This window comes from Pocillopora damicornis, chromosome 6 (genome assembly GCF_964200805.1).
Source record: "Pocillopora damicornis chromosome 6, jaPocDami1.2, whole genome shotgun sequence".
NCBI classification, from domain to species: domain Eukaryota; kingdom Metazoa; phylum Cnidaria; class Anthozoa; order Scleractinia; family Pocilloporidae; genus Pocillopora; species Pocillopora damicornis.
Window position 1 is genome coordinate 717,501 of NC_142675.1, and position 25,000 is coordinate 742,500.

General features: G+C 39.4%; 5 protein-coding genes across 5 annotated transcripts in view; 2 read left to right on the plus strand and 3 right to left on the minus strand.

Moving 5' to 3' along the window:
- The window catches only part of LOC149043333 (uncharacterized), a 7,780-nt gene extending 882 nt beyond the window's left edge, over positions 1-6,898 (minus strand). Inside the window, exons 1-2 of the mRNA XM_089209469.1 lie at positions 6,713-6,898; positions 1-5,396 (exon numbers count right to left, since the gene is read on the minus strand). The exon at positions 1-5,396 is cut by the window's left edge and continues 882 nt beyond it. Coding sequence (XP_089065595.1) covers positions 1,237-5,396; positions 6,713-6,767 — 4,215 coding nt within the window. The 5' untranslated portion in view covers positions 6,768-6,898 and the 3' untranslated portion in view covers positions 1-1,236. The remainder of the gene's footprint in view (positions 5,397-6,712) is intronic.
- Positions 6,899-9,817: 2,919 nt separating this feature from the next.
- On the plus strand, positions 9,818-10,605 carry LOC149043334 (uncharacterized; the record flags this gene model as incomplete). The annotated part of the gene is made up of 1 exon (XM_089210017.1): positions 9,818-10,605. A coding segment is annotated over one exon (567 nt), but the record flags the coding sequence as incomplete, so codon positions are not given.
- A 4,147-nt stretch (positions 10,606-14,752) lies between these two features.
- LOC149043335 (uncharacterized) lies at positions 14,753-21,721 on the minus strand. Its single transcript, XM_089209470.1, has 2 exons — positions 20,729-21,721; positions 14,753-19,456 (listed from the first exon to the last, which is right to left on the minus strand). The coding sequence occupies exons 1-2, from the start codon at positions 20,781-20,783 to the stop codon at positions 15,306-15,308; spliced, it is 4,206 nt and encodes a 1,401-aa protein (XP_089065596.1). The 5' UTR covers positions 20,784-21,721; the 3' UTR covers positions 14,753-15,305.
- Positions 21,068-25,000, plus strand: part of LOC113686248 (COX assembly mitochondrial protein 2 homolog) — a 12,282-nt gene continuing 8,349 nt past the window's right edge. Inside the window, exon 1 of the mRNA XM_027203847.2 lies at positions 21,068-21,262. The gene's annotated coding sequence lies outside the window, so the exon portion shown is untranslated. The remainder of the gene's footprint in view (positions 21,263-25,000) is intronic.
- The window catches only part of LOC149043336 (uncharacterized), a 3,976-nt gene continuing 47 nt past the window's right edge, over positions 21,072-25,000 (minus strand). The window contains exons 1-3 of the mRNA XM_089209472.1: positions 24,920-25,000; positions 22,407-23,055; positions 21,072-21,403 (exon numbers count right to left, since the gene is read on the minus strand). The exon at positions 24,920-25,000 is cut by the window's right edge and continues 47 nt beyond it. Coding sequence (XP_089065598.1) covers positions 21,379-21,403; positions 22,407-23,055; positions 24,920-24,974 — 729 coding nt within the window. The 5' untranslated portion in view covers positions 24,975-25,000 and the 3' untranslated portion in view covers positions 21,072-21,378. The remainder of the gene's footprint in view (positions 21,404-22,406; positions 23,056-24,919) is intronic.

Sequence of the window (25,000 nt, forward strand, 5' to 3'; positions counted from 1 at the left end):
AACTTGAACTGCGCGGCCATAAAATACTGAAAAATTTGTCCAAACTAAAAGACAGAATTTTCCCCCTAACAAGGCGATGTCAAACCAATAGTTGAGCATTCAGTCGTAAACACCAAGCATGATTTTCGCCACTTATCACAAAGCAATTAAAAAGATATACAGTACAAAAGTCTTTGTCTAATCAAAATAAAGAGAAACTAAACCTTAGTAAAATAAAAGAATAAACTTACATAGCGGTTCCCCTTGCGCCAGAGGTTACAAAGTTACAAGGGGAGCAAAGGTCAAGATCCTTCGAATTACTAAATAAACTGAATAAAGGACGCCAAGGTCGTCTTTTATACGCGCGTGGGACGCAAAAAGGACGCTAAAGCGTCAGGTTTCAAGAATAATAGATGAGCAAATAAACATTAATAAAAATTAATAAACATTGTAACGAAGATCGTAACTAAGAGGAAAAACGTTATCAAGGTAATTACTAATCAGTAAAATCAGTTAGTATCCGTAACACACTCCGTCACTCCTCTCTTCGGTAAGTGCGCTGACCAGCGCATAAGCATTTTGCATGTGAAGTTTCTAGGTGAGGCTCAACTGAAGGTTGAGACTCTGTCAAAACTTGAACAGACTGCTGATAATAAAAGAACGCGTATTCAACTGACTACTGAGATCTGAGAGCAGTAAATTTCACTGATGGATGAAAAATGGGCTGAAATTAAGACTGTGTGGATTTGGTTTGCGCTCTTATTGGGCATTTTACGCGCTCTGATAAAAATATTACGCCAATGAGGCGTCGCACATTTTAGTGCTTTTAGGACTTCGCTTTTAAACTTATCGATCCAAAATTTGAATATTAATTGGAGAAGCAGTTGTGGTTAGTGGATTCACACAGGACGCCGTGGTTTCTCTGCACTGTTCAAAGTTCAAATAAAGGCGGAGTGACGGAGCATGCGTATTTATCAACTTAGGGTAGTCGCCTACAATGGACATAACTAACGCAAAGGGCCCCCCCCCCCCCACGTACACACACACACACACCATGCTGTAACATAGGTAATGTGGTTTGTACAATTAGAAGATCTTCAAATTGCGATACCCATGATCTGTAGTTAAAAAAACTCACGAAATATTTAGATAAGCCTTTCCAAGCATTCTCATAAAGGTACTTTCCCTCTCATTAGATATTACTCAAAACTTGAAAGTAGCTTGCGTAAAGTTCTATTACGATCACGTAGAAAGAAGCTAACTCTCGTCTTCACCCTGGACGGACAACTGTATGTCATACTTTCTTTTTAACCATCTTGCTCGAGCAGCTTTCCATAAGAAGATCACCACCCGTACAATTTGCGAAAGAAGGCACAAGATGAGGAAAGTAACGGAAACAAGAGGTATAACAACCAGTAATACTGCCTCTGACATCAAAAGAATGCGGAAGTACCGTTGATCGATACCGCTGACGTCACTTCCTGCCGATGCAAGGCCCACGTTTAGTACTCCTATAACGACCAAGGCTACCAAGGAGACGGTTTCGGTAAAGTTGACCCAAGGGTGGGCGAAGGGCTTCTGGGATATGTGATGCCACAAATAAAAGAGGCAAAGGATTGTCAGACACACAGAACGCATAAGCGCATGGTCCAACTGCCACCAACCAATCACAATTAGGAGGAATCGACGACCAATGAGAATGCTCTCCCAGTAGATCCTTCCGTCTGATTGGTCATCTTGTGGCTTTGTAAATGGACCGCATAGAACCTCAAGTAGTGAATGTTTGATGCTTGTGGAAGAGTTTGAGTCATGTTCCTCGTCATGACCTGAGCTTGCAGTTGAAGGGATTGCTTGATAGTCCGGTCTCCTGTTTACGTGGTGATACAAAACAAAGAGGAGATAAGGAAAAGGTAGGATGCTGGCAAGTAAAAATATCTTTCCTGAAATCTTGCCTCTATAGAGCTGCAGCGAAGTAAAATACAACGTGAGTATAAACGGAAACAAGTTCAGGGCAATGACGACAAAAGCAGCATGCTGCCACCATTGCTGCCAGCAAAGGTAATGGGCATCGTAATACCAGCGGGACTTTTCCTGAATGCTTACACAGTGAAGTAATCGCACTGTTGTACCAGTCACTGCTGAGTAACCTAGCAACACTATTTCCAAGACAGCTCCAAAGTAAGGACCAGCTGGCGGAAGAGTTGGCCTGCGCTTGCGTAGTTTGTTTAGACCGCTGTGCAGAAGGTAAATAATTGGTATCGAGAAGAGAATTGTCATGACTGTCACCAAGTGGAACATTGTTTTCGAAAGTGGTGTTAAAATCGGCCAAGGACAGATCCTCCAGTTTGTATTAGCATATAGTTTTAAGTTAAAAAGATTAGTAACGGGCAAGACAATCTTATTTCTCAATATGTTTTTGACCCCATATGACGACACAGTCAAAACTCCAGCCACCTGATAAAAGTAAAAGATAATTTTCAAAAAGCCATAATTCGGAGAAACACTTTTTCTGGCCGTGCTGTCTAGGCTGCAAATAACTTGGTTATTGCCCTCTTTGCGTCTCGGAATGAACCATGTTAATTGTTTTCCCACTTCCTCAAACACTGGGGGTTTTCTAACGAGATACAAGGCAAATAATGACGTGAGTGCGAAAAAAACAACCAAATACCAACTATGGGTGCAGTCTTTCGCTCGAACACACTCTGTTGTAAACAAACCTTCAGTGAAATTTGGTTTACATTGTCCGCAAAGGATGCCTGTCCTATTGCCTTGGCAACCGGAAAGATTGTAGCTGTTGTTGTCATAAAAGCATTTGTTATGCAAACAGCAGTAACCTTCTGGACAAAGCTGAAAGGAAACGTTGTCTTTGTTTTCAGGATAACCCCAAAAGTTGGGCTGAGCAGCGAGAGGTAAAGAGCAATTTCCACCAACCGGGCAGGGATAACAATTTACAGGCTTGTCACTAAGTCCTCTTCGAGTTCCCCTGTGAATGCTGTAGGTTCCCTCAGGACATCGCTCGGTGGTAAATATAGTCGATATCGTGACCTGTTTATCTTCAGTGAAAGGTTCGTAGAATTCCGTAATATTACGCAGCTTAAGTTTGGTATTGATCGGAGTTTCAATTCGCACAGAGTTGTCCAACAGTCCTGGGCGGACGTCTTCTACAACAATGAGATCTATGCTGTCTGTGCTGAAAGGATCCGAAGCAAACGAACTGTTACGTATACGCATAAGTACGTTTTCAGAATTTGTCACCGTCAAAAATCCCAAGTATGGTGCCACATGTTTGGAAAGTCCTCCCGCAGATTCAAAAACTTGAGAATTGTCAGACTGATTAAAGGAGGTATTTCTGATTATCAACTTTCCTAAGCACCGCTGCACGTTTGCGTGGGAACTACCTATGCCGCCAAAATTATTTATGAATTTGCAGTTTTGAATATTAGTCGTATTAACTTTGAGCAGTTTAAGGACGCCTTCAGATCTTCCAAAGTTACCTCGGAACTCAGTGTTATTGATGATCACCTGGCCGTCGGCGATCGTTTTGTCATGAAAGGACAGATCGATATGGACTACTCCTGGTTCTCCAAAATTGTTCAGGAAAGTGCCCTGATCCAAGTGGAACGAACTATTACTAACCGCACTCGCTACTCGCAAAACAGAAAGTTCACATGGCCTAATGCAGCTGTTGTTAACAAAAGAAACGTTTTTCAAGTGAAAACTCTTAGTTATGACTCCCAAAGTAAAGTCGATATTTCCACTTATCATGGTGTCCTCCACGAGAACATTCCCTCTGCACCTTAAACCCATATCTGGTTCGCACACGTACACTATCCCACCAGAATTTCCGTGAAATTTACAGGAGCTCATTATTTTGAAGCCCATGCCTTCAGTGATGCCAATGCCACAACCTTCACTATGGTTAAAGTTATGACTGTTGTTGATAAAGGTCAAGTTTTGTAATGTCACTCGTGACTGAAGTTGTGATTTTTCAACGTAAAGAGAAAGAATGCCGACACTCGAGCCATAATTGCACAGGAATTCACTGTTTCGAATTTCCACGTCCCCAAGGAGTTCGTGCACTACAGCACAAATAGCTCCAACAATATTTGTGGGGGTGTTTTCCTCTAGACCCTGATTATACGCAAAAGTGTTATTGATTAGTGATAAGTTACCTATGTATGACACGAACAACGCTAAGGCACCTCCTCCTCCTGGAATGTCGTCAGGTGCGTATCTACTGATCAGTGTGTTATTTATGAAATGAGAGCACTTAATACTTATCGAAGAAGAACTGTTGATCCATGCATCATGGAATCCTATCGTCATGGCGCCAGCCTGAGCTAAATGCCGGCCTTCGTTTTGCACAAACTGACAGTCCTCTACATCCATTAAAAGTGACGGTATACGCACAAATGTGCATGCATCGCCAAATTCAACTTTGTTTGAGGTGAAGTTTGAACTGAGCAGCCAAACTGAAGCTTCCTTTGTAAAATTGCTGACCTCAACTGCTCCACCTTTATTCTCAGAGAACAATGCTCTTTCGATTTTCAGCTCAACTGAGATCCCATCATGGATTTGGACCGCTCTGCCTGTATTTTTTCGAAATTGTGACGACTTGAAATCAGTGTACCCGTTTGAAAAGCCATGAACGTCCAAGATAGTTACTTCAGCCACATTGTTTTCAAAAAGTACTCTCTCCATAACGAGAACTAAGTCAGTTCTGTTTATGCCAGCAAAAACTTGAAAACATGCTTGACCTGAACAGATATTATGCAACACTCTTAGATCAGTAAAATTAGCTTTGATACTGCTCTGATTTGCTTGTAAGTTTTGAATAGACATGTTAAGTATGGCGTCTCCTTCACTGCGTATCTCATTGTTGACGAATGCAGAACTTGAAATGTTCAAATTAACGGAAGAATTTCCATAAATTGTAACACTACTGGCACTGTTGTTTCGAAAGATGCATCCATATAGTTGAATATTTCTCACCACAAAGAATTCATCAAATTTCAAGGTGAGTGTAGGAACAGAGCTGTTTATAAAGCTGCAGGCGACCACGTTTAAAGAACATTCAAAGAGATGAATTGAAGTGTTAACGAAGGTGATTTCTTCAAAAAAGACCCCTCGAGAAGCCATGCCGCAAAAAAACCGAAATCCATTCGTCCTACAAGAAATAAATGCTCGACTGTTGTAGCTGCGCAGAACTAAACCAGCTAGATCCAATCCTTTCTCGTTTTGGCACGGATAAGGGTCACGTGGCGTTCCTGTGCCGTCTATATTTATTATATCACCATCACACGCATGCATAGTAACTTGCTGAATGGTTTTACATGGCGATGACGCATTGAGCCCGCAGTTATTTTTAAAGGTCCCATCGTATCTTGAGACAAACCACTGCTTGGCATGGATAGTTTCTATTAAATAAGAACAATATGAATAAATAGAGATTATGGTTTAAACTGTATTTTTTCAAGGATTTCCAGCCCAGAGAAAAGACGTAACTATACACGTCTTAAATAACGATGCCTTTTTTCTGTGTTTGATATCGCCAATCAACTGCAGACACGTCACTCGCCCTTTGTGCCACTTTGTCAGGTTGATGAATGAATGACAAAGTGTTTACCAAAAATGAAGTCAACTTTTCTTTTCAATAAAGGTCTATGTTGCTTATATAACAAGATTCTGATTATTTTGACAAGAAGAGCGCTAACTAACGCGGAAGGTAACAACAGTAACTTTCCGACTACCGTCATGTTGTTCAACGTGACTGTCTTTGAAATGAAAATTAACAAACCCACGTCACGCAACGTCACGCAATTTGTTACAGATTAGCTGTCAAACGATTGATGCAGTGGAAGACCGCCCCTTATATTCATCACTTGCTATGGTTACGACCATTATGTGGCTATTCTGACCATTTGAGAAATCACGAGACTGCTTTGTGACACATGACGAGTTTCCAGGGGAAAGTCCCTCAACTTCCTGTTTTCGTTAAAGCTGACGTACTCAACGATGGATGTCAACTTTGTCATAAGTTACTCTCCTGGTCGTTAAAAATGTTAGACCAACTCTCAACAAAATAAAAGCCATGCGTGTGCAACTTTCAACCAACTTCAAAAATTTTTCGGAAACAGAATAATAGCATAGATATCAAATAGCGATTGTGAAATGTTTGTCTGGAATTTTGTTATTCTTATGTCTGGAAGATTCGTATCTAGCCAATCAGCGTTCTTTTTAACTAAGGTGTCCCGCAAAGATAAGGAACAATTGTCTGTGATTTATTTAGCTTTCAGTCGAAGTAATCTTTCATATCAGTCGAGTCGAGGAGTTGTGACAGTTGTGAAACCCAGCGAGAATAGAGGAGGAGAAGAATAAAAATCTAGTGAAGACGAGACAATGTGGGCTATCCTTACTAATTCCCCACAAATTTGACTTTTGTTGAATGCAAACATTCTCATTGAATTTGCTATTAAAAATTGTTTTTCCATTACGTTCATCTTTACCCCCGAATGGAAAGGAAACTATTATATTTGAATTTCAGTTCTAAGAGAGCTTATTTCCTTTAAATTAGAAATAAGTCAATCTGTTTGCGCAAGAATCAAGTTGAGAGGCGCAAACTACAACCTTGCTACTTATTTTCATAACAGAGGAAGTTTGCTAAATGCTCGAAGAGCTTGAACTCTGCGAGTTGAAACCAGTGTCTATTTGAGTCAACAACGACTTCACATACCTCCCGAGCATACTCCACTCCAAAAGAAAATCCAAAAAAACGTTGTTAGCTCCATTATGTGAGCCGGCAAGACATCAAGAGAACACCAATTAACTGTTTTCAACGGCTGCTTTTCAAAAACAAGATTCGTGCGATCATGTTTTCGAGGTTTTCATTCCTCATTGGAACTGATGTCACGAGACATATGTGATGAATAATTTATTGATCAGAACTTAAGATTAACATTTTTAGTGGTGGATACGCGAAGCGTATAAACGACTATTGTTAGGGGGACAGAATATGCAAATTTGACACTTACTCAGCTGTAAATAAGCCGATATGGCAACGGCTGACCAAAAATGTTCCACTCCAAAGGAAAATCCACAAAAACCATGTTAGCTCCATTATGTGAGCCGTCAAGACATCAAGAGAACACCGATCAATTGCTCTTAACGGCTGCTTTTTAAAAACAAGATTCACGCGATATTTCGAGATTTTTATTCCTCGTTGGAATGTCACGAGACATACGGGGTGAATAAATTATTGATCAGAACTGAAGGGAAGCATTCTTAGTCGTGGATACGCGAAACATTATGTGGAGCGCCAGAACTGTCTTATGGTACTTTTCTATTATATATGGTACGTATTTCGGCTTAACTGCAGAATACCCTGCCACTCGAAGTAAATTCCACGTAGCCAGCAGCTACGCGGTATCCAGAAAATAATTAATTCAAATAAGAATTACATTAATTCAATGGACAAATTATAAATGGCGCAGCAATGCTATGTACTAGTACTGCGTACTGCGTAGCCAGCCCTTTTCAGTAACGGGCTCGATGTGGCGGGGTATTCTGCAGTTACTCCTGTATTTCATCGGGTTCTAACACTCTCATATTCGGTGCTTTTTTCATTATCATATTTGGTACAAACACCATTATATCCGATACTTTCTTCTTTGTAATCGGTGCTTTTGTCGTAGTAGAATTTAAAGGAAGTCTAGAGAGGCCTGAAAAAGAGAGAATGTCATTCTCCGTTCTGACCGTCCCGAAATGGAGGACATTTTGAGTGAGCTCCATCTAAACAGTTTAATAGCTCAATTTAGACGTGAACGGATCGTTCCTCCGGCAATTTTGGCTTTGACAGACCCCAGGCGGCCTAAGCTCCAGCTGAGAGATAATCATCTTACGAAATAACAGTCATAGCGAAATTATAAGAGTTTGAATCACAGGCGGCCCAAGCTCACGTCTCAAGAAAAAGCCAACGATGAATTAATGAACGCGTCACGCGTTGTGTGACTCGGTGTTAAGTTACGGGAGGAACCGTTGAAAATTTGAACACGTTATAAGGAATAGTATGGGGAACGAAATATGGTCGATTTACAACGATAAATATTTCGAAATATGAATATTTTACATGTAAAATCAATAAAACTTACTCATGCCCTGTGTATCCGTCGTAGTTTCTGGCGATTTCTGCCGTTTTAAGCTTGCTTTACCATCACTGTTATCCATGTCAAAAGACGAAGTCAAGGCTGCACACTCTGATTTCGACCGTGGTCCACGCGGAGGTGGTTTGCGCCCCGAAAATCCTCCCGATCGGCATTTTTCTCAGCCAAACTTTACGATCTAAGATCACTGCACCCTGGGACATGTCTCAATACCAAAACTTCACGCGCATTTCACTGGAAACGAGCGTTTTCTACCTGAATTTCCAGGTTCGCTTCTTTCTGGTTATGCTTTGAACACGCAGACTGGACACGGCCGCGAAAGAGACTTGGGTACGAGGTCAATTTTCTTCTTCTTTTTTTTTTTTTAGGTTTTCTACTTACATGAGAAAAGGGCTTTTCTTGAATGGAATATTTTAAATTCCATTCTTAGGTATGTAGAAAACCTCGAAATACATAACTCGCTAAAATGGCTTCCCTTCAACGTAGTAAGCGGTCAGATAACAAGCAATGCGCTGTGGAAGTAAGGTGAAGTATTTTTTGTGAGAATTTGACTAATTTTTTTGTACCTTAAAACGGTCGTAAACTTTCCCATACAAACTCATGATTTCGCCATGACTGTTGTTTCTCTCAGCTGGAACTTGAGCCGCCTGTGGACAGACGAGCACATTGACACACTGGGTGTTTCGGCGATTGGAGATCGCACTCGATTGCAGCTGATTTCCAGAAACTTCGAGGAAAACAGTACTGGGACCCCCATTAGCGGTGGAAATATAACAACATCAAGCGAAAGACTTTCAGCTGATGCAATCTGCCAAGGGCGAGAATAAAACTAGATCCTACTAATCCTACTGGAACTAATGATGCTCTTGCGAATCAAAGTAATGAATGGAAAGAATTCTTTAGTAACTCACACTCAAGCACTGGTAATGCTGAAATACATTCAATTGACCCTGTACATGAAATTACTATTTCTGAAGCAACTCAGAGACATAATAATAACACCGAAAAATTAGTGACTGACTGTAAAGACAATGGTAATGATGATGGTGTGAAGTTGAAGAAAGAACTTCAGGTGTCACAGATGCTCTGTTACAAGAACCAGACATAACTGAAAATGTCGAAAAGATAATGACTTTTGCATCAGAAGAAGGAAACAAACCTTTATTTCCCTCATTTGCAGTCGATTTTTTCATAGTCACCTGTTTATACGCTGTTGACGAAGACTGATAATTCTCTGTTATCCCTGAAAACCATGTGATCCTGACTCAAATCCTCCTCCACTCCACCCCCCTCCCCCCCCTCATTATCCTGGTTCCTGCTCACATGACCTGACATTTCGTTTTTCCTTACATAACGCATGGTCTTTGAATGCCTGGTGGCTAAGCTCATTTCCAAAAAAAAATTCATCTGGAATCATCAATCCTTGCAGCACCGCTTATGAAAGAACTTTCTCAAGTTATCCTTCTGTCGTTAGTTCCTCGCCTGCGCTGCGGTTGTTTACAAATTATACAAGACCTGCATCATTGTCACGACGAGGTGCGTCCTTATTCTGTGTTGAAAACTTGAAGTGAACTACGTCACACATTCATATTGTTGATATTTTTGTATGTCTCAATTTTGCAGCTCCCTTTTACAAACTTTGTCGAAAAGGATAAATAAGCGCACGGGATGTTTAATTTTCAAGTTCCTTGGTACGACTCAACGAACACTCATTCAAGAAACAGCTAAGATCTGCAAACGACCTGAAGTTAGTACCAAAGTCCCTTAATGACTTAGAGCAGTACACTAGAAGAGACTGTCTTGAGATCCGTGGTATTCCTCTTCCAGAGGATTCGCGGTTGGAAGATACTAACGACATGCTGCTTCAGTTAAGCCAGAAGATGGACATTCCGTTGGAAAGAAACGATATATCTGTTAGTCATCAAATTCGGAGTAGTAGGGCTTCAGTGGATCCTGCCATAATAGTAAAGTTTGTCAGACGAGAAATGAGGGAAAGTTTGTATCGGTCGAGGAAAAGGCTGAAATCTATCACCACAGCTGACCTTGGCTTCTCTGTTGATAAGCAGATCTTTATCAATGAAAGTTTAACGCCTAAGAACAAGGAACTGTTCAAAGATTGCTTAAAATTCAAGAATGACAAGAGCTACAAGTTCCTGTGGACTAATGCTGGAAAGATCTTCTTGAGGAGGAATGCTGACTCTCCAGTGATACCTATCAACTCTTTTGCTGATATACCACCATCATAAAAGATAAGTTATATTGAAACTTGCATGTTTTGTGATGGGTGTCCTGATAGAGTTCCTTATCTTGACAGCTCCAATTGTCAAACCAGCTATGCCTTATTACCTCGACTGGATATTGCTTCTCCTATTTCCAACATTGAGCGCCTCACTAACTCAGATATTGACGTCCATACGCCCTTTGACTTGAATTTTAATTATTTCAATACACATGATTTTCATGCTAATGAAGATATTATAAATTGTCTAACTAGAATCACATCCTGATACAGACAGTTTTCTTAGTACTCTGGGCTTATATAATTTTCAGCCCCAAATTCTGCAGCCAACCAGAATTACAGATCACTCCTCGACTCTTATTGACAATATATTCTTTAATTCTCTTGAGCATTTTGTGATCAGCGGTAATTTATGTTATGATCTTACTGACCATCTACCTAATTTTCTTATTGTCAGTAAATTATCTTCTCTTCCAGCTAGCACTAAAGTTTTCAGACGAGATTATTCAAACTTAGACAGGGAAACCTTGATTAGTGATATTCAATCTATAGACTGGAATAGTTTGCTTAAAAAATCTTCTGACCCCAGCAATGTGTTTGATAATTTTTATATTAAGTTATCAGAGGTTGTTGATCTACATGTACCGTAATTTCCGGTCGATTACCCGCGGGTAATCTGTTGATTTTGCATTAAATCCGCGCCACTGCGGGTAATAGGGAGGTGCGGGTTATGTGACAATTTTAAATTCTTCTGGAAGTTGAATTGAAAAAATTTCTCACCTACCTGCGTTTCCACCTCTCAAATGAATTTTATTGTATCAAAAGTGCCACAAAGCGGCACGAAAACATGATGCCAACTCGAGTTTATTTCACGCATAATTAGTTGCGTGACAAACAAATTTTTATCGGCACGCGTGAAAACAAAACCTTGATGGTGACAAAAATAATCCAAGGATATCCGGCGCATCAGTAACAAATTTCCAGTTTTCACTAGCTTGAGCTAAAGAGAATTTTCCCGTTTTAAGGGACTTGTTAGGCCCAGTAGAACAGGAGATATCGATTTTTTTGAGAAATTGCCGACAGTAATTTTAAATCCCAAATGCATCACCAGAATGTTGAAAATAATAGGTGCGAAACTTAACTAATTTCGCGCTGAAAAAGTATTTTAACGACAAATGAACAATGGATATTGCTCATTACGCTCCTACATGCTATAAAAAGGTAACTGACTGAATAAGAATTATAAACCTCGATCATTCGCGATAAGTGTATCCACGAGTCACCAATTAAGTTAAAATGCCTGCTGTGAAACGCCCACGTCACAGTTTTACGTTTGATTATAAGCTTAGAGTAATAACTCTTGCCGATGAAATCGGTAATAGAGCAGCAGCAATAATCAATCAATAAAGTATAAGCTAATATTGACACAGAATTGTGCACATGTCTGAATCGAAAGACTGAAATGTATCGCCTTAATGTCACGTTTTCGCCACCGAAAAAGTTGAATAACAACGTGCGGGTTATCCACCGGTGCGGGTAATCCGTTGACTTTTTTTTTCGCCGTATGCAATAATCGGCCGGTGCGGGTAATCGGCCGTGCGGGTAATCGACCGGAAATTACGGTACCTGTCAAGCAATTATCTAAACAAGATCTCAAAGCTTGATCAAAGCCATGGATTACTTCTGGAATTAGAACCTCCATTAGAATTAAAAAATGGCTTATTCAAGAAATTCCTCAAGACAAAATCTATCTACTATCATACAAAATTTAAAATTTACAGGAATAAATTGAATCATTTAATTAAACTAGCTAAGAAAAATTATTAAAATTATTTTTTCTCAGTTCATGAAAATAATGGTAAACAAATCTGGTATGGAATTAAAAAAATTGTTAAGGTTAAAACCCACATCAATCAACCTGTCAATAAAATAGTGGTAGATAATTGTGAAATAATTGACCAAGAATCAATAGCCAATGCTTTTAATGACTTTTTTGCTAATATAGGTAGTAATCTTGCTAGCTCCATTCCTAGTGCTACTCAAACTGCTAGGGAGTTCATGTCACCTCCTATTTGTCATAGTTTGTTTTTAGCTCCAGTGACTGCAAATGAAATTGAAGTGGAAATAGCCAAACTTAATGCTAGTAAAGCTGTGGGTCCTTTCAGCATTCCCATTTATATTCTTAAGATTCTTAAGGGTGAATTATCAGGTCCTTTACAGACTATATTTAATACATCTTTTCTTACTGGAATTGTCCCTGAGAAATTTAAGATTGCTAGAGTAATCTCAATTTTTAAGAAAGGATCTCAGACAAGCTTAAATAATTATAGACCCATTTCTCTACTCTCTGTTTTTAATAAATTGTTAGAAAAGCTTACGTATAAGCGGATAATTGACTTTCTTAACAAGAGACAACTTATTTATGGTAAACAGTTTGGATTTCGCTCTCACTACTCAACTGATCATGCAGTTCTTAGTATTATTGACCAAGTGCAATTAGCTATTGAAGACCATGATTATTCTTGTGGAATATTCCCTAGACTTTAGCAAAGCTTTTGATACTGTTAATCACTAAATTCTACTCACAAAACTTGACTATTATGGTATCAGAGGTGTTGTTAAGACCTGGTTTATTTCATATTTAAGTAATAGATCTCAGTTTGTTTCTCTTGGTGCTATCACTTCAGACACTCAGACAGTCTCCTGTGGTGTGCCCCAAGGGTCAGTGCTTGGACCACTTTTATTCCTAATCTATGTAAATGATTTTCGTAATTGTTCAACGCTTCTGGATTTCCATCTTTTTGCAGATGATGCAAATTTATTCTTTCAGCATAGGGATATAAAGATGCTTGAAAGTTTCATTAATTCTGAACTTGAGAAAATTCTTACTTGGCTATGTGCAAATAAGCTTTCATTAAATATTGATAAGTCAAACTTTGTTATTTTCCATCCAATTCAAAGAAAATTGCCCAAACAGGTCATGTTATCTATAAACAATCAGATGTTGACCCAGGAAACTTCCATTAGATACCTTGGAGTTTACATAGATTACAATATTAGTTGGAAGATGCACATTACTAATATTTCTAAAAAACTCAAGAGAAGTATAGGCATTCTTTCTAAACTAAGTTATTTCTTAAGTACTAAAACACTACTTAGCCTGTACTATGCTCTGGTTGAGCCTTTTCTCAACTACTGCATAATTGCTTGGGGTAATACCTATCAAACAACTTTGCAACCTTTGTTTATATTACAGAAGAAAGCCTTAAGAATAATCACCTTCTCTAGTTATAACGAACATTTAAGTCCTTTATTTAAAGATCTAAATGTTGTGAAGTTGTTTGACATCATAACCTTTCAACTTGCAGTATTTATGTACAAGTTTCATGATAATCTTTTACCTCCTGTTTTTGATCCTTACTTTAATTCTGTTAGGATGATACATAATTATAATACCAGATTATCTAGTAAAATGTCCTATGCTATTCCAAAAGTCAGAACAAATTATGGAATTTTCAATATAAGATTTCAGGGTTCTAAAGTCTGGAATGATATAATTGATCACATAAAGCTTCTTCCTTTGAAAAGTTTTAAGAAAAACCTTAAGCTAATCCTCATTGAAAAATACTAATAATTTCCGTAGCCTTCCGTCGTTCTTTACTCTGATTTTCACAGCGTTTTTGATGTTGTTTGTATGACCTTAAATGTTATGTCTGTGTGTGTTTGTTTATGTTATATCTGACCTAAATCATTGTATTAGATAAAATTAGAATCATTGTATTAGATAAAACCTGTTAGCACAACATTTTCTTTGCTGTTTCTTCCTGAAAACGGTAACTTTCCTGTTTTTGTTTGAGCTTACCCCCACAAAATAAAAACAACTTGAACAACAGAAATTCGAAAAATACCGCCATTTTGCTGCAATAGTGTTACTACAGGAATATTGCTATTCCCATTCCTTCGCGTGTGTAAATTTCTCGCACGTTAAAAGCAAGCGCACTCATTTTGCTGATGTGTCTCTATAGCCTGGTCTATGAAACTTCTCGTCATGTTCAAACAAAGCGAGGAAATAAAGGGAAAGATATTTCCTGTTAGTGAAAAGAGTAAGTAATGTAAGTGAAATACGGGCAAACTGGTTTGTTTTTATTTTAGTGTAAAAGGGATCTTTACTTTCGTGATCTCTCTTCTCTCAGAGAGTAAACACTTTCGCCCGCTACGCTTACACATGCCAACCAAATAAAAGAAACTGAATTGTCTCCTCAAAATACTTCCCGGTCAACCAACTCTCCCCAACCCTCCACTATTAAGTTAGAACGCAGTAGGGGGTGGGGTAACGTATTATCTAGCAGAGGCAAAGATATCTGAAATTATTTACAGGGTAAAGTGACTTTAATGAGTACACAATTTATGAATACACACTTTGCTAATACACACTTTGAGGGTACAAATTTTATTTTACCTTCACCTAACAACCTTCTTGAGGTCAATAAAAGAAAAAAGTTCAAGTTTAACCTTTAGTGTCAACGGCAATCTTGCCGTAATCTTTGGACGAAACTTATCATGCGGACTTGTATGAGGTGGGAGCAAGGACCTGAGGCTTCCTCTGCCAAACACACCTGCACTACGATTTACCACTACGTTATAATTCCTAACGATTAGGAAAAAAATTGCGCCACAACACACAGTAGTCAGTGGATTCTACAGGGCTGCAAACTTCCCTAATTCGGTACTTTAAAAATGGTATTATTTCGCAAAAAAATACAGTCAAGTCATATATATTGATTTAAGCCTGGCCCCTCGCTCTTATCAAAATTTGCAAACGGATCAATATCAGTATCTGGGCAACTGCCCACCTATCCCTCCCCTAACCCAACATTAACCCCAAATGGTTATCAGTTGACTGATAACAGACCAGTAGATGATCAGGATCACGCTACTTTATTATCATGATTATATTTTTGTTTTACAAATGACCATCTTGAACGAATCGCTTTAATCAAGAGGATCCCCAAACGCAATATCTGCGAAACGAGAGACAAGGAGAGAAACAATGCAATGGCTAAAGGTAAAACACCGAGTAATACTGCCTCTGACGTCCAAAGAATGGAAATATAGGCCTTATTCATACCGCTGAAGTCACTTCCTGTACGCGTCAGGCCAACGTTTAGTACTCCTACAACGACCAAGGTTGCCAAGGAGACGGTTTCGATGATGTTGGCACGACACTGGGCGAAGGGCCTCTGGGAGATATGATGCAACAGGAAAACGAGGCAAAGGATCGTCAGACACACAGAACGCATAAGCGCATGGTCCAACTGCCACCAACCAATCACAATTATGAGGAATCGACGACCAATGAGAATGCTCTCCCAGTAGATCCTTCCGTCTGATTGGTCATCTTGTGGCTTTGTAAATGGACCGCATAGAACCTCAAGTAGTGAATGTTTGATGCTTGTGGAAGAGTTTGAGTCATGTTCCTCGTCATGACCTGAGCTTGCAGTTGAAGGGATTGCTTGATAGTCCGGTCTCCTGGTTATTTTTTTCTTTACGTGGTGATACAAAACAAAGAGGAGATAAGGAAAAGGTAGGATGCTGGCAAGTAAAAATATCTTTCCTGAAATCTTGCCTCTATAGAGCTGCAGCGAAGTAAAATACAACGTGAGTATAAACGGAAACAAGTTCAGGGCAATGACAACAATAGCAGCTCGCTGCCACCTTTGGTGCCAGCAGAAGTGTTGGGCATCGTAATACCAGCGGGACTTTTCCTGAATGCTTACACAGTGAAGTAATCGCACTGTTGTACCAGTCACTGCTGAGTAACCTAGCAACACTATTTCCAAGACAGCTCCAAAGTAAGGGCCAGCTGGCGGAAGAGTTGGCCTGCGCTTGCGTAGTTTGTTTAGACCGCTGTGCAGAAGGTAAATAATTGGTATCGAGAAGAGAATTGCCATGACTGTCACCAAGGGGAACATTGTTTTCGAAAGTGGTGTTAAAATCGGCCAAGGACAGATCCTCCAGTTTGTATTAGCATATAGTTTTAAGTTAAAAAGATTAGTAACGGGCAAGACAATCCTATTTCTCAATATGTTTTTGACCCCATATGACGACACAGTCAAAACTCCAGCCACTTGATAAAAGTAAAAGAGAATTTTCAAAAAGCCATAATTCGGCGAAACACTTTTTCTGGCGGTGCCGTCTAGGCTGCAAATAACTTGGTTATTGCCCTCTTTGCGTCTCGGAATGAACCATGTTAATTGTTTTCCCACTTCCTCAAACACTGGGGGTTTTCTAACGAGATACAAGGCAAATAATGACGTGAGTGCGAAAAAAACAACCAAATACCAACTATGGGTGCAGTCTTTCGCTCGAACACACTCTGTTGTAAACAAACCTTCAGTGAAATTTGGTTTACATTGTCCGCAAAGGATGCCTGTCCTATTGCCTTGGCAACCGGAATGCTGGTAGCTGTTGTTGTCATAAGAGCATTTGTTATGGGCAGATGGCAAACAGCAGTAACCTTCTGGACAAAGCTGAAAGGAAACGTTGTCTTTGTTTTCAGGATAACCCCAAAAGTTGGGCTGAGCAGCGAGAGGTAAAGAGCAATTTCCACCAACCGGGCAGGGATAACAATTTACATGCTTGTCACTAGTTCCCCTCTGAATGCTGTAGGTTCCCTCAGGACATCGCTCGGTGGTAAATATAGTCGATATAGTCGATATCGTGTCTAATTTATGTCCAATGATAGTATCGTAGTTTCCCGTAATATTACGCAGCTTAAGTTTGGTGTTGATCGGAGTTTCAATTCGCACAGAGCTGTCCAACAGTCCTGGGTGGACTTCTTCTACAACAATGAGATCTATGCTGTCTGTGCTGAAAGGATCCGAAACAAACGAACTGTTACGTATACTCATACGTACGTTTTCAGAATTTGTCACCGTCAAAAATCCCAAGTATGGTGCCACATGTCCTGCAGATTCAAAAACTTGAGAATAGTTAAACTGTTTAAAGGAGGTATTTCTGATTTTCAACGTTCCTAAGCACCGCTGCACGTTTGCGTGGGAACTACCTATGCCACCAAAATTATTTATGAATTTGCAGTTTTGAATTTTAGTCGTATTAACTTTGAGCAGTTTAAGGACGCCTTCAGATCTTCCAAAGTTACCTCGGAACTCAGTGTTATTGATGATTACCTGGCCGTCGACGGTCGTTTTGTCAGGAAAGGACAGATCGATATGGACTACTCCTTCTTCTCCAAAATTGTTCAGGAAAGTGCTCTGATCCAAATGGAACGCACTATTACTAACCGCACTCAATACTTGCAAAACAGAAACTTCACATGGCCCAATGCAGCTGTTGTTAACAAAAGAAACGTTTTTCAAGTGAAAACTCTGAGTTATGACTGACAAAGTAAAGTCGATATTTCCACTTATCATGGTGTCCTCCACGAGAACATTCCCTCTGCACCTTAACGTATCTGATTCGCACTGGTAAAATATCCCACCAGAATTTCCGTGAATTTTACAGGAGCTCATTTTGAAGCCCATGCTTTCAGCGATGATGATGCCACAACCTTCACTATCGTTAAAGTTATAACCGTTGTTAACAAAGGTCAAGTTTTGTAATGTCACTCGTGGCTGAAGTGAGAGTTGTGAATTTTCAACGTAAAGAGCAAGAATGTTGGCACGCGCGCCATAATTGCACAGGAATTCACTGTTTCGAATTTCCACGTCCCCATGGAGTTCGTGCACTCTAGCATAAATAGCTCCAGCAATGTCTATGGTGTATTTTTCCTGTAGACCCTGATTATACGCAAAAGTGTTATTGATTAGTGATAAGTTACCCATGTATGACACGAACAACGCTAAGGCACCTCCTCCTCCATCTATAACGTGGTTAGAGTTGTTATTTATCAGTGTGTTATTTATGAAATGAGAGCACTTAATACTTATCGAAGAAGAACTGTTGATCCGTGCATCGATCAATCCTATCGTCATGGCGCCAGCTAAATACCGGCCTTCGTTTCGCACAAACTGACAGTCCTCTACATCCATTAAAAGTGACGGTATATCCTCAAATATGCATGCACCGCCAAATTCAACTTTGTTTAAGCTGAAGTTTGAACTGAGCAGCCAAACTGAAGCTTCCTTTGTAAAATTGCTGACCTCAACTGCTCCACCTTTATTCTCAGAGAACAATGCTCTTTCGATTTTCAGCTCAACTGAGATCCCATCATGGATTTGGACCGCTCTGCCTCTATTTTTTCGAAATTGTGACGACTTGAAATCAGTGTAGCCGTTTGAAAAGCCATGAACGTCCAAGATATTTACTCCAGCCACATTGTTTTTAAAAAGTACTCTCTCCATAACGAGAACTAAGTCAGTTCCGTTTATGCCAGCAAAAACTCGAAAGCATGCTTTACCTGAACAGATATTCTGTAACACTCTTAGATCAGTAAAATTAGCTTTGATACTGCTCTGATTTGCTTGTAAGTTTTGAATAGACATGTTAAGTATGGCTTCTCCTCCACTACGTATCTTATTGCTGACGAATGTAGAATTCGAAACGTTCAAGTCAACGGAAGAATTTCCATAAATTGTAACACTACAAGCACTGTTGTTCTGAAAGGTGCATCCATTCAGTTGAACATTTCTCATCATTAAGTATTCATCGTATTTCAAGGTGAGTGTAGGAACAGAGCTGTTTATAAAGCTGCAGGCGACCGCGTTTAAAGAACATTCAAAGAGATGAATTGAAGTGTTAACGAAGGTGATTTCTTCAAAAAAGACTCCTCGAGAAGCCATGCCGCAAAAAAACCGAAATCCATTCGTCCTACAAGAAATAAATGATCGACTATTGTAGCTGCGCAGAACTAAATCAGCTAGATCCAATCCTTTCTCGTTTTGGCACGGATAAGGGTCACGTGACGTTCCTGTGCCGTCTATATTTATTATATCACCATCACACGCATGCATAGTAACTTGCTGAATGGTTTTACATGGCGATGACGCATTGAGCCCGCAGTTATTTTTAAAGGTCCCATCGTATCTTGAGACAAACCACTGCTTGGCATGGATAGTTTCTATTAAATAAGAACAATATGAATAAATAGAGATTATGGTTTAAACTGTATTTTTTCAAGGATTTCCAGCCCAGAGAAAAGACGTAACTATACACGTCTAAAATAACGATGCCTTTTTTCTGTGTTTGAGATCGCCAATCAACTGCAGACACGTCACTCGCCCTTTGTGCCACTTTGTCAGGTTGATGAATGAATGACAAAGTGTTTACCAAAAATGAAGTCAACTTTTCTTTTCAATAAAGGTCTATGTTGCTTATATAACAAGATTCTGATTATTTTGACAAGAAGAGCACTAACTAACGCGGAAGGTAACAACAGTAACTTTCCGACTACCCGTCATGTTATTCAACGTGACTGTCTTTGAAATGAAAATTAACAAACCCACGTCACGCAACGTCACGCAATTTCTTACAGATTAGCTGTCAACCCCCTCTTCTATTTATCACTTTCTATAATTACGACCATTGTGTGGCTATTCTGACCTCTTGAGAAATCACGAGACTGCTTTGTGACACACGACAAGTTTCCTGGGGAAAGTCCCTCCACTTCCTGTTTCGTTAAAGCTGATACAATCAACGATGGATGTCAACTTGGTCATAAAGTTACTCTCCTACTCGTTAAAAAGGTTAGACCAACTCTCAACAAAGAGCCATGCTTCTCCAATTTTCACCCAACTTCAAAAATTATACTTATGCCGAATGGAAACATTCTCATTGAATTTGCTAATATTACTTGGATCCGTCTATCTTAGTGCTAAACGATTTTCAATCGCGTAGGAAAATGAAGCTCAGATTTTAACTTTGTTCTTCGTTTTCCTTTGCGCTGTAAACAAACCAAATTGGTTCCTCATTTATTCCCCGCTAGGTAGGAAACGGCATTCGAATTCACTTAATGCTCTTCGTTTTTCTCTTTCTGCAGCTCTTAAAAAAACGGATTTTAATTTTCTTTTTTGTTTCATTTTCCTACGCAATTAAAAATCGGTTGGCACTAAGGTACACGGATTTACTCCAGGAGCTTGAACCCCACAAGTCGAAATCAATGTTTATTTGAGTCAACAACGGCGATCTGCCAAGACATGTATAGTGAAAAAAACCAACATCAGTGGAAACAAGGCCTCCTACGAGTCGTTCAACCAGCAGCTCTTGGTGTAGACAATTTAGCGAAACCTTATCGACGCTACTGGTTAGGGTATCTTTGCATCAATAAGTGGCTAAGTTTAAAGGCAATATGCTGAGTAGATATAACTGCAAATTATAACGAGATTTCACATACCTTCCAAACATATTCCACTCCAAAGAAAAATCCAATAAAACGTTGTTAGCTCCATTATGTGAGTCGGCAAGACATCGAGACAACGCCGATCAACTGTTCTTAACGGCTGCTTTTCGAAAACAAAATTCACGCGATATTCGAGATTGGGATTCCTCACTGGAATGTCACGAGACGTACAGGGTGAATAAATTATTGGTCACAATCCAAGAGGTGTTATTCGCTGCGGTTCTAAGAATAGCAGCAAATCATTGTTTTCACGGTTATGACTTTTTGACTGTTGACATGGAGACGTGGGAATTAAATGGCGAGATCTAACCGGGTCAAGTCACTGACATCGCTGGCATTTGTGCTTTCTTTTCTTTACGTCCATTTCAATTTGATTGCAGGTGGTACCTCATATATTTACAGTTTGTATTAACAAACTTTAGTTCAACTTCTCTTCCTTGAGGTTCATGTTCAGTGTCTGGCTCTGTACTCGGAAGGTTTCAGGTTTCCTCCTCAGATAAAATGGGGCTTCTTCGTGACGGGCAGCAGGTACGCATTTGTAACTTACACCCGCCATCATAGAACTATACTTCAGAGTTTGTTGTCACCATAATAAGTTTTTTCTTGTTGCTGCCGGGGACTGATGCTTGCTTTACGCTGGGCCTCTATACAGTAGAGCAGTCATTTTTCCTATTTTACAATGAATGATTCACTGTCCCGATTGTCGACTATTTCAAAAATGGGAAATGGGAAAAACTAGCATTTTTAGTCGTGGATACGCGAAGCGCAGAAAGGATTATTGTTAGTGGTCAGAATATGCAAATTTGTCACGCACACAAATGAGAACAATTCGATATGTCAACGGCAAACCAATTAATATCGAGTTTCCCAAATAATACTGGAACACGTCTGTCGACTTTCCGAAAGTAAATTCCACGATCATTGATCATTCTCTGTTATCCCTGAAACCATGTGATCCCAACTCAAATACCCCTCCACCCCCCTCCCCCTCATCATCCTAGCCCCTGTTCACATGACCTGACATTTCATTGTTCCTTACATAACCATTAGTCGTTGAACGCCAGGTGGCTAAGTTCTATGTCAAAGAGAATTCATCTGAACTTATCGATGTTGCAACATCGCTTATTAAAGAACTTTCCCAAGTTAAGCATCTGTAGTTTGGTCCTCACCTGCACAGCGCTTGTTTACAAATTATACAAGACCTGCATCATTTTCACACAGAGGTGCGTCCTTTTTCTCTGTTCAAATTTGAAGTGAATTGCGTCATATTGTTTTTTCCTGAAAACGGTAGCTTACCTGTTTTGAATTGAGCTTTTACCCACAAAATGAAAACAAACAACGGGAATTCGAAAAATGCCGCCATTTTGCTGCAATAGTGTAAATTTCTCGCACGTTAAGAGCAAGCGCACTCATTTTGCCGATGTGTCTCTTTTACTAGCCTAGTCTATGAAACTCCTCGTCATGCTCAAACAAAGCGAGGAAGTGAAGGGAAAAGATATTTTCTGATAGTGAAAAGAGTGACTCATGCCAGTGGAATACGGGCAAACTGGTTTGTTTTTACCTTAGAGTAAAAAGGATCTTTACTTTTGTGATCTCTCTTTTCTCTGAGAGCAAACATTTTCGCTCACTACGCTTGCACTTGCCAATCAAATGAAAGCAAATGAATACTCACCTAAAATACTTCGATGTAAAACAACTCTCCCCACTTTGATTCCCATGCAAGTTTTTGTCGGACAAGTACAATATTGCGTCTTCCTCACTCAGCAATTTATTGTAAGCAAACGTAGTTTTGGAAATGTTCAAGTTGACCATAGAATTGCCATAAATTGTAACACTACTAGCACTGTTGTTCTGAAAGGTGCATTCATCGAGTTGAACATTTTTTCTCACAGATTCAGTGGCGTATCTTGACTTAAGCGCGGCAACGGAACTGTTTATAAAGCTGCAGTCGTTGAGCTTTAAGGAGCAGTCAGAGAGATGAAGTGAAGTGTTGACGAAGGTTATTTGGTCAACAGAGACTCCACCAAAGGCTCTCTTTCTCGAATTACACAAAACTCGCAGGCCCTCAGTTTTGCAAGAAAGAAATGCTCGAGTGTTGTAACTGCGTATTGCCAGACCGGCTAGATCCAATTCTGTCCAATTCTCGCACGGATTAGGGTCACGGGACGTTCTTGTGCCGTCTATATTGATAACATCACCATCAGATGCATGCGCAATCACTTGTTGAATTGTTTTACAGGGCAATGATGCTTTGAGCCCGCAATTGTTAGCAAAGTTCCCATCACGTCTTGAAACAAACCACTGCATTGCATGGACTCCCTCTAGTAAATAATACACCATAAATAAATAAATAAATGAGTAAAAAATTCATGAACAAATTAAGGATTTTGAGTGATCCGTTATTGCGACCAGTCAAAGTAGCTGCGAGCCACTAGACGCGGAAAACGACTGATGCAGGATGTAGTGCCGAGTTCCCTGATCAGACTTCATATTGTGAGGTTTTTGCCTATGGAAAGTCATTTTGTATCCGTACCTTGTACTCCTGGAAAAGCAACATACCGAAATTAACTACAAGCTACTATCTTGGCGCAATGGATGTCATCGATTACCTTCCCTTTCAAAAGCATTCGCTTTTTTTTTTCAATTCGTGGAGACCATAACCATTTGTTGTGCAGTTAGCAGCATTTAAAAGTATCAATAACCAAAGCGCAGCGTTTGTCTTTCCTTCTCCTGTTTTTGGAAAAAGTGAATGCTTTATTCATTCCTGAGTACAGTTCACCGATTTGGTGTTTTCGGCAATCCAATGTTCAAATTCAGAATAAAGAAGTGCTGTACAGAGATCCCAAAAATACTGCAATGTCAGACGCCTTATCGGCCTCGAACAGTGTTTTTATCAGAGCGCATCAAATGCCCATCAGTAAAATTTGCTGCTTTATTATTATATATCAGCAGTCTGTTAAAGTTTTGACCAATTCTCAGCGATCAGTTGACCTCAATTGAGCCTTACGATGAAATTGAATATGCAAAATTGCTTAAGCGCTTGTCAGCGGAATTTTCATAGGAAGGACTGACGGAGTGATAGAAAGGAGGAAGGTGTGAATTTTGAGTCATGAAATGGAAATGGCTTTAAGCCATTTTACGAGTTAAAAACGAAACTATCAATTATAGAAAGAACATATTTAATTTTTACAGGTGAAGTTAAACCACGGATAAATGATCTGACCACAAAAATAAATTCAACGGATCGTTGCATATTTCCTTCAGTGAAACGGCGGATGTAGAAGAAAATTAAGACCAATTTGATACTGATGAAATACTGAACTTTACAGAGAGTGGAATATTAAACAATTCATATTGATCGTTCGGAAAACGCTAACTTAGTAAGCTTTTCATGCTTCAATGAAGAAAGGTAAAATGGTTTCCGTGTTTACAGAGAGTGGAATATTAAACAATTCATATTGATCGTTCGGAAAACGCTAACTTAGTAAGCTTTTCATGCTTCAATGAAGAAAGGTAAAATGGTTTCCGTTCTCCCAACCTCCCAAGTGTTTACATTAGGCTATGTAAACACGGAAACCATTTTACATTTCTTTTATAAAATAACTAATGAAAGAGGAACGAAAACCGTGTTTACATGCGCTCATGTAAAATGGTTTTATGGCCAATCAGAGCGCGCATCCTATTTGAATTATTTTATAACTAAATAATTACATTATAGGCCATGTTTATGATTTTGACTCTGATCGATACAAAACTCATGGCAAGTGTAATAACATGTCCTGTTCGTGATTGTTTGAAGAACACATTGCCGTCTTGTGACTCAAGACACATCACTTTCCCGGGGAAAATACCATTCGCCGAAGCTAAGACTCTGTACCCAGTCACCCTGCTACATGAAATTCTGCAGTCGTTTTATTATGCAGATCGATCAACGATTGTCTGTGTTATGCGGGAAAAATTTTTTGCGGATTGAGGATAAGCAAGAGAAACTAAAACCCGAAACATTTTAAAGTTTTTCGATATAATAGTTTGTCTTCAATCATTTAGCGAAACACTTTTGACAGAAATTGACAATTACGAATTACAGCGACATCGTGGTTAATTTATCCTACTGCCTTTACATATGGTAGATTTTAATCTGTGACACTGATGATACAAATGGAATTACATTAAAACTTTATTTACCTTCCAAGCATAGTCCACTCAGTAAAAATAGCAAAGAAACCCATCGTTTCTCCATTATGTGCAATCAAGTTGTCAATAATG

What these genes read in the sequence shown, in the direction of transcription:
- LOC149043335 (XM_089209470.1), bottom strand. Translation starts at nt 20,783, where the DNA reads ATGGAGCTAACAACGTTTTATTGGATTTTTCTTTGGAGTGGAATATGT. An exon ending in GAGTGGAATATGTTTGGAAG is followed by an intron (nt 19,457 to 20,728) that starts GTATGTGAAATC and finishes CTTATTTAATAG; the next exon opens with AAACTATCCATGCCAAGCAG.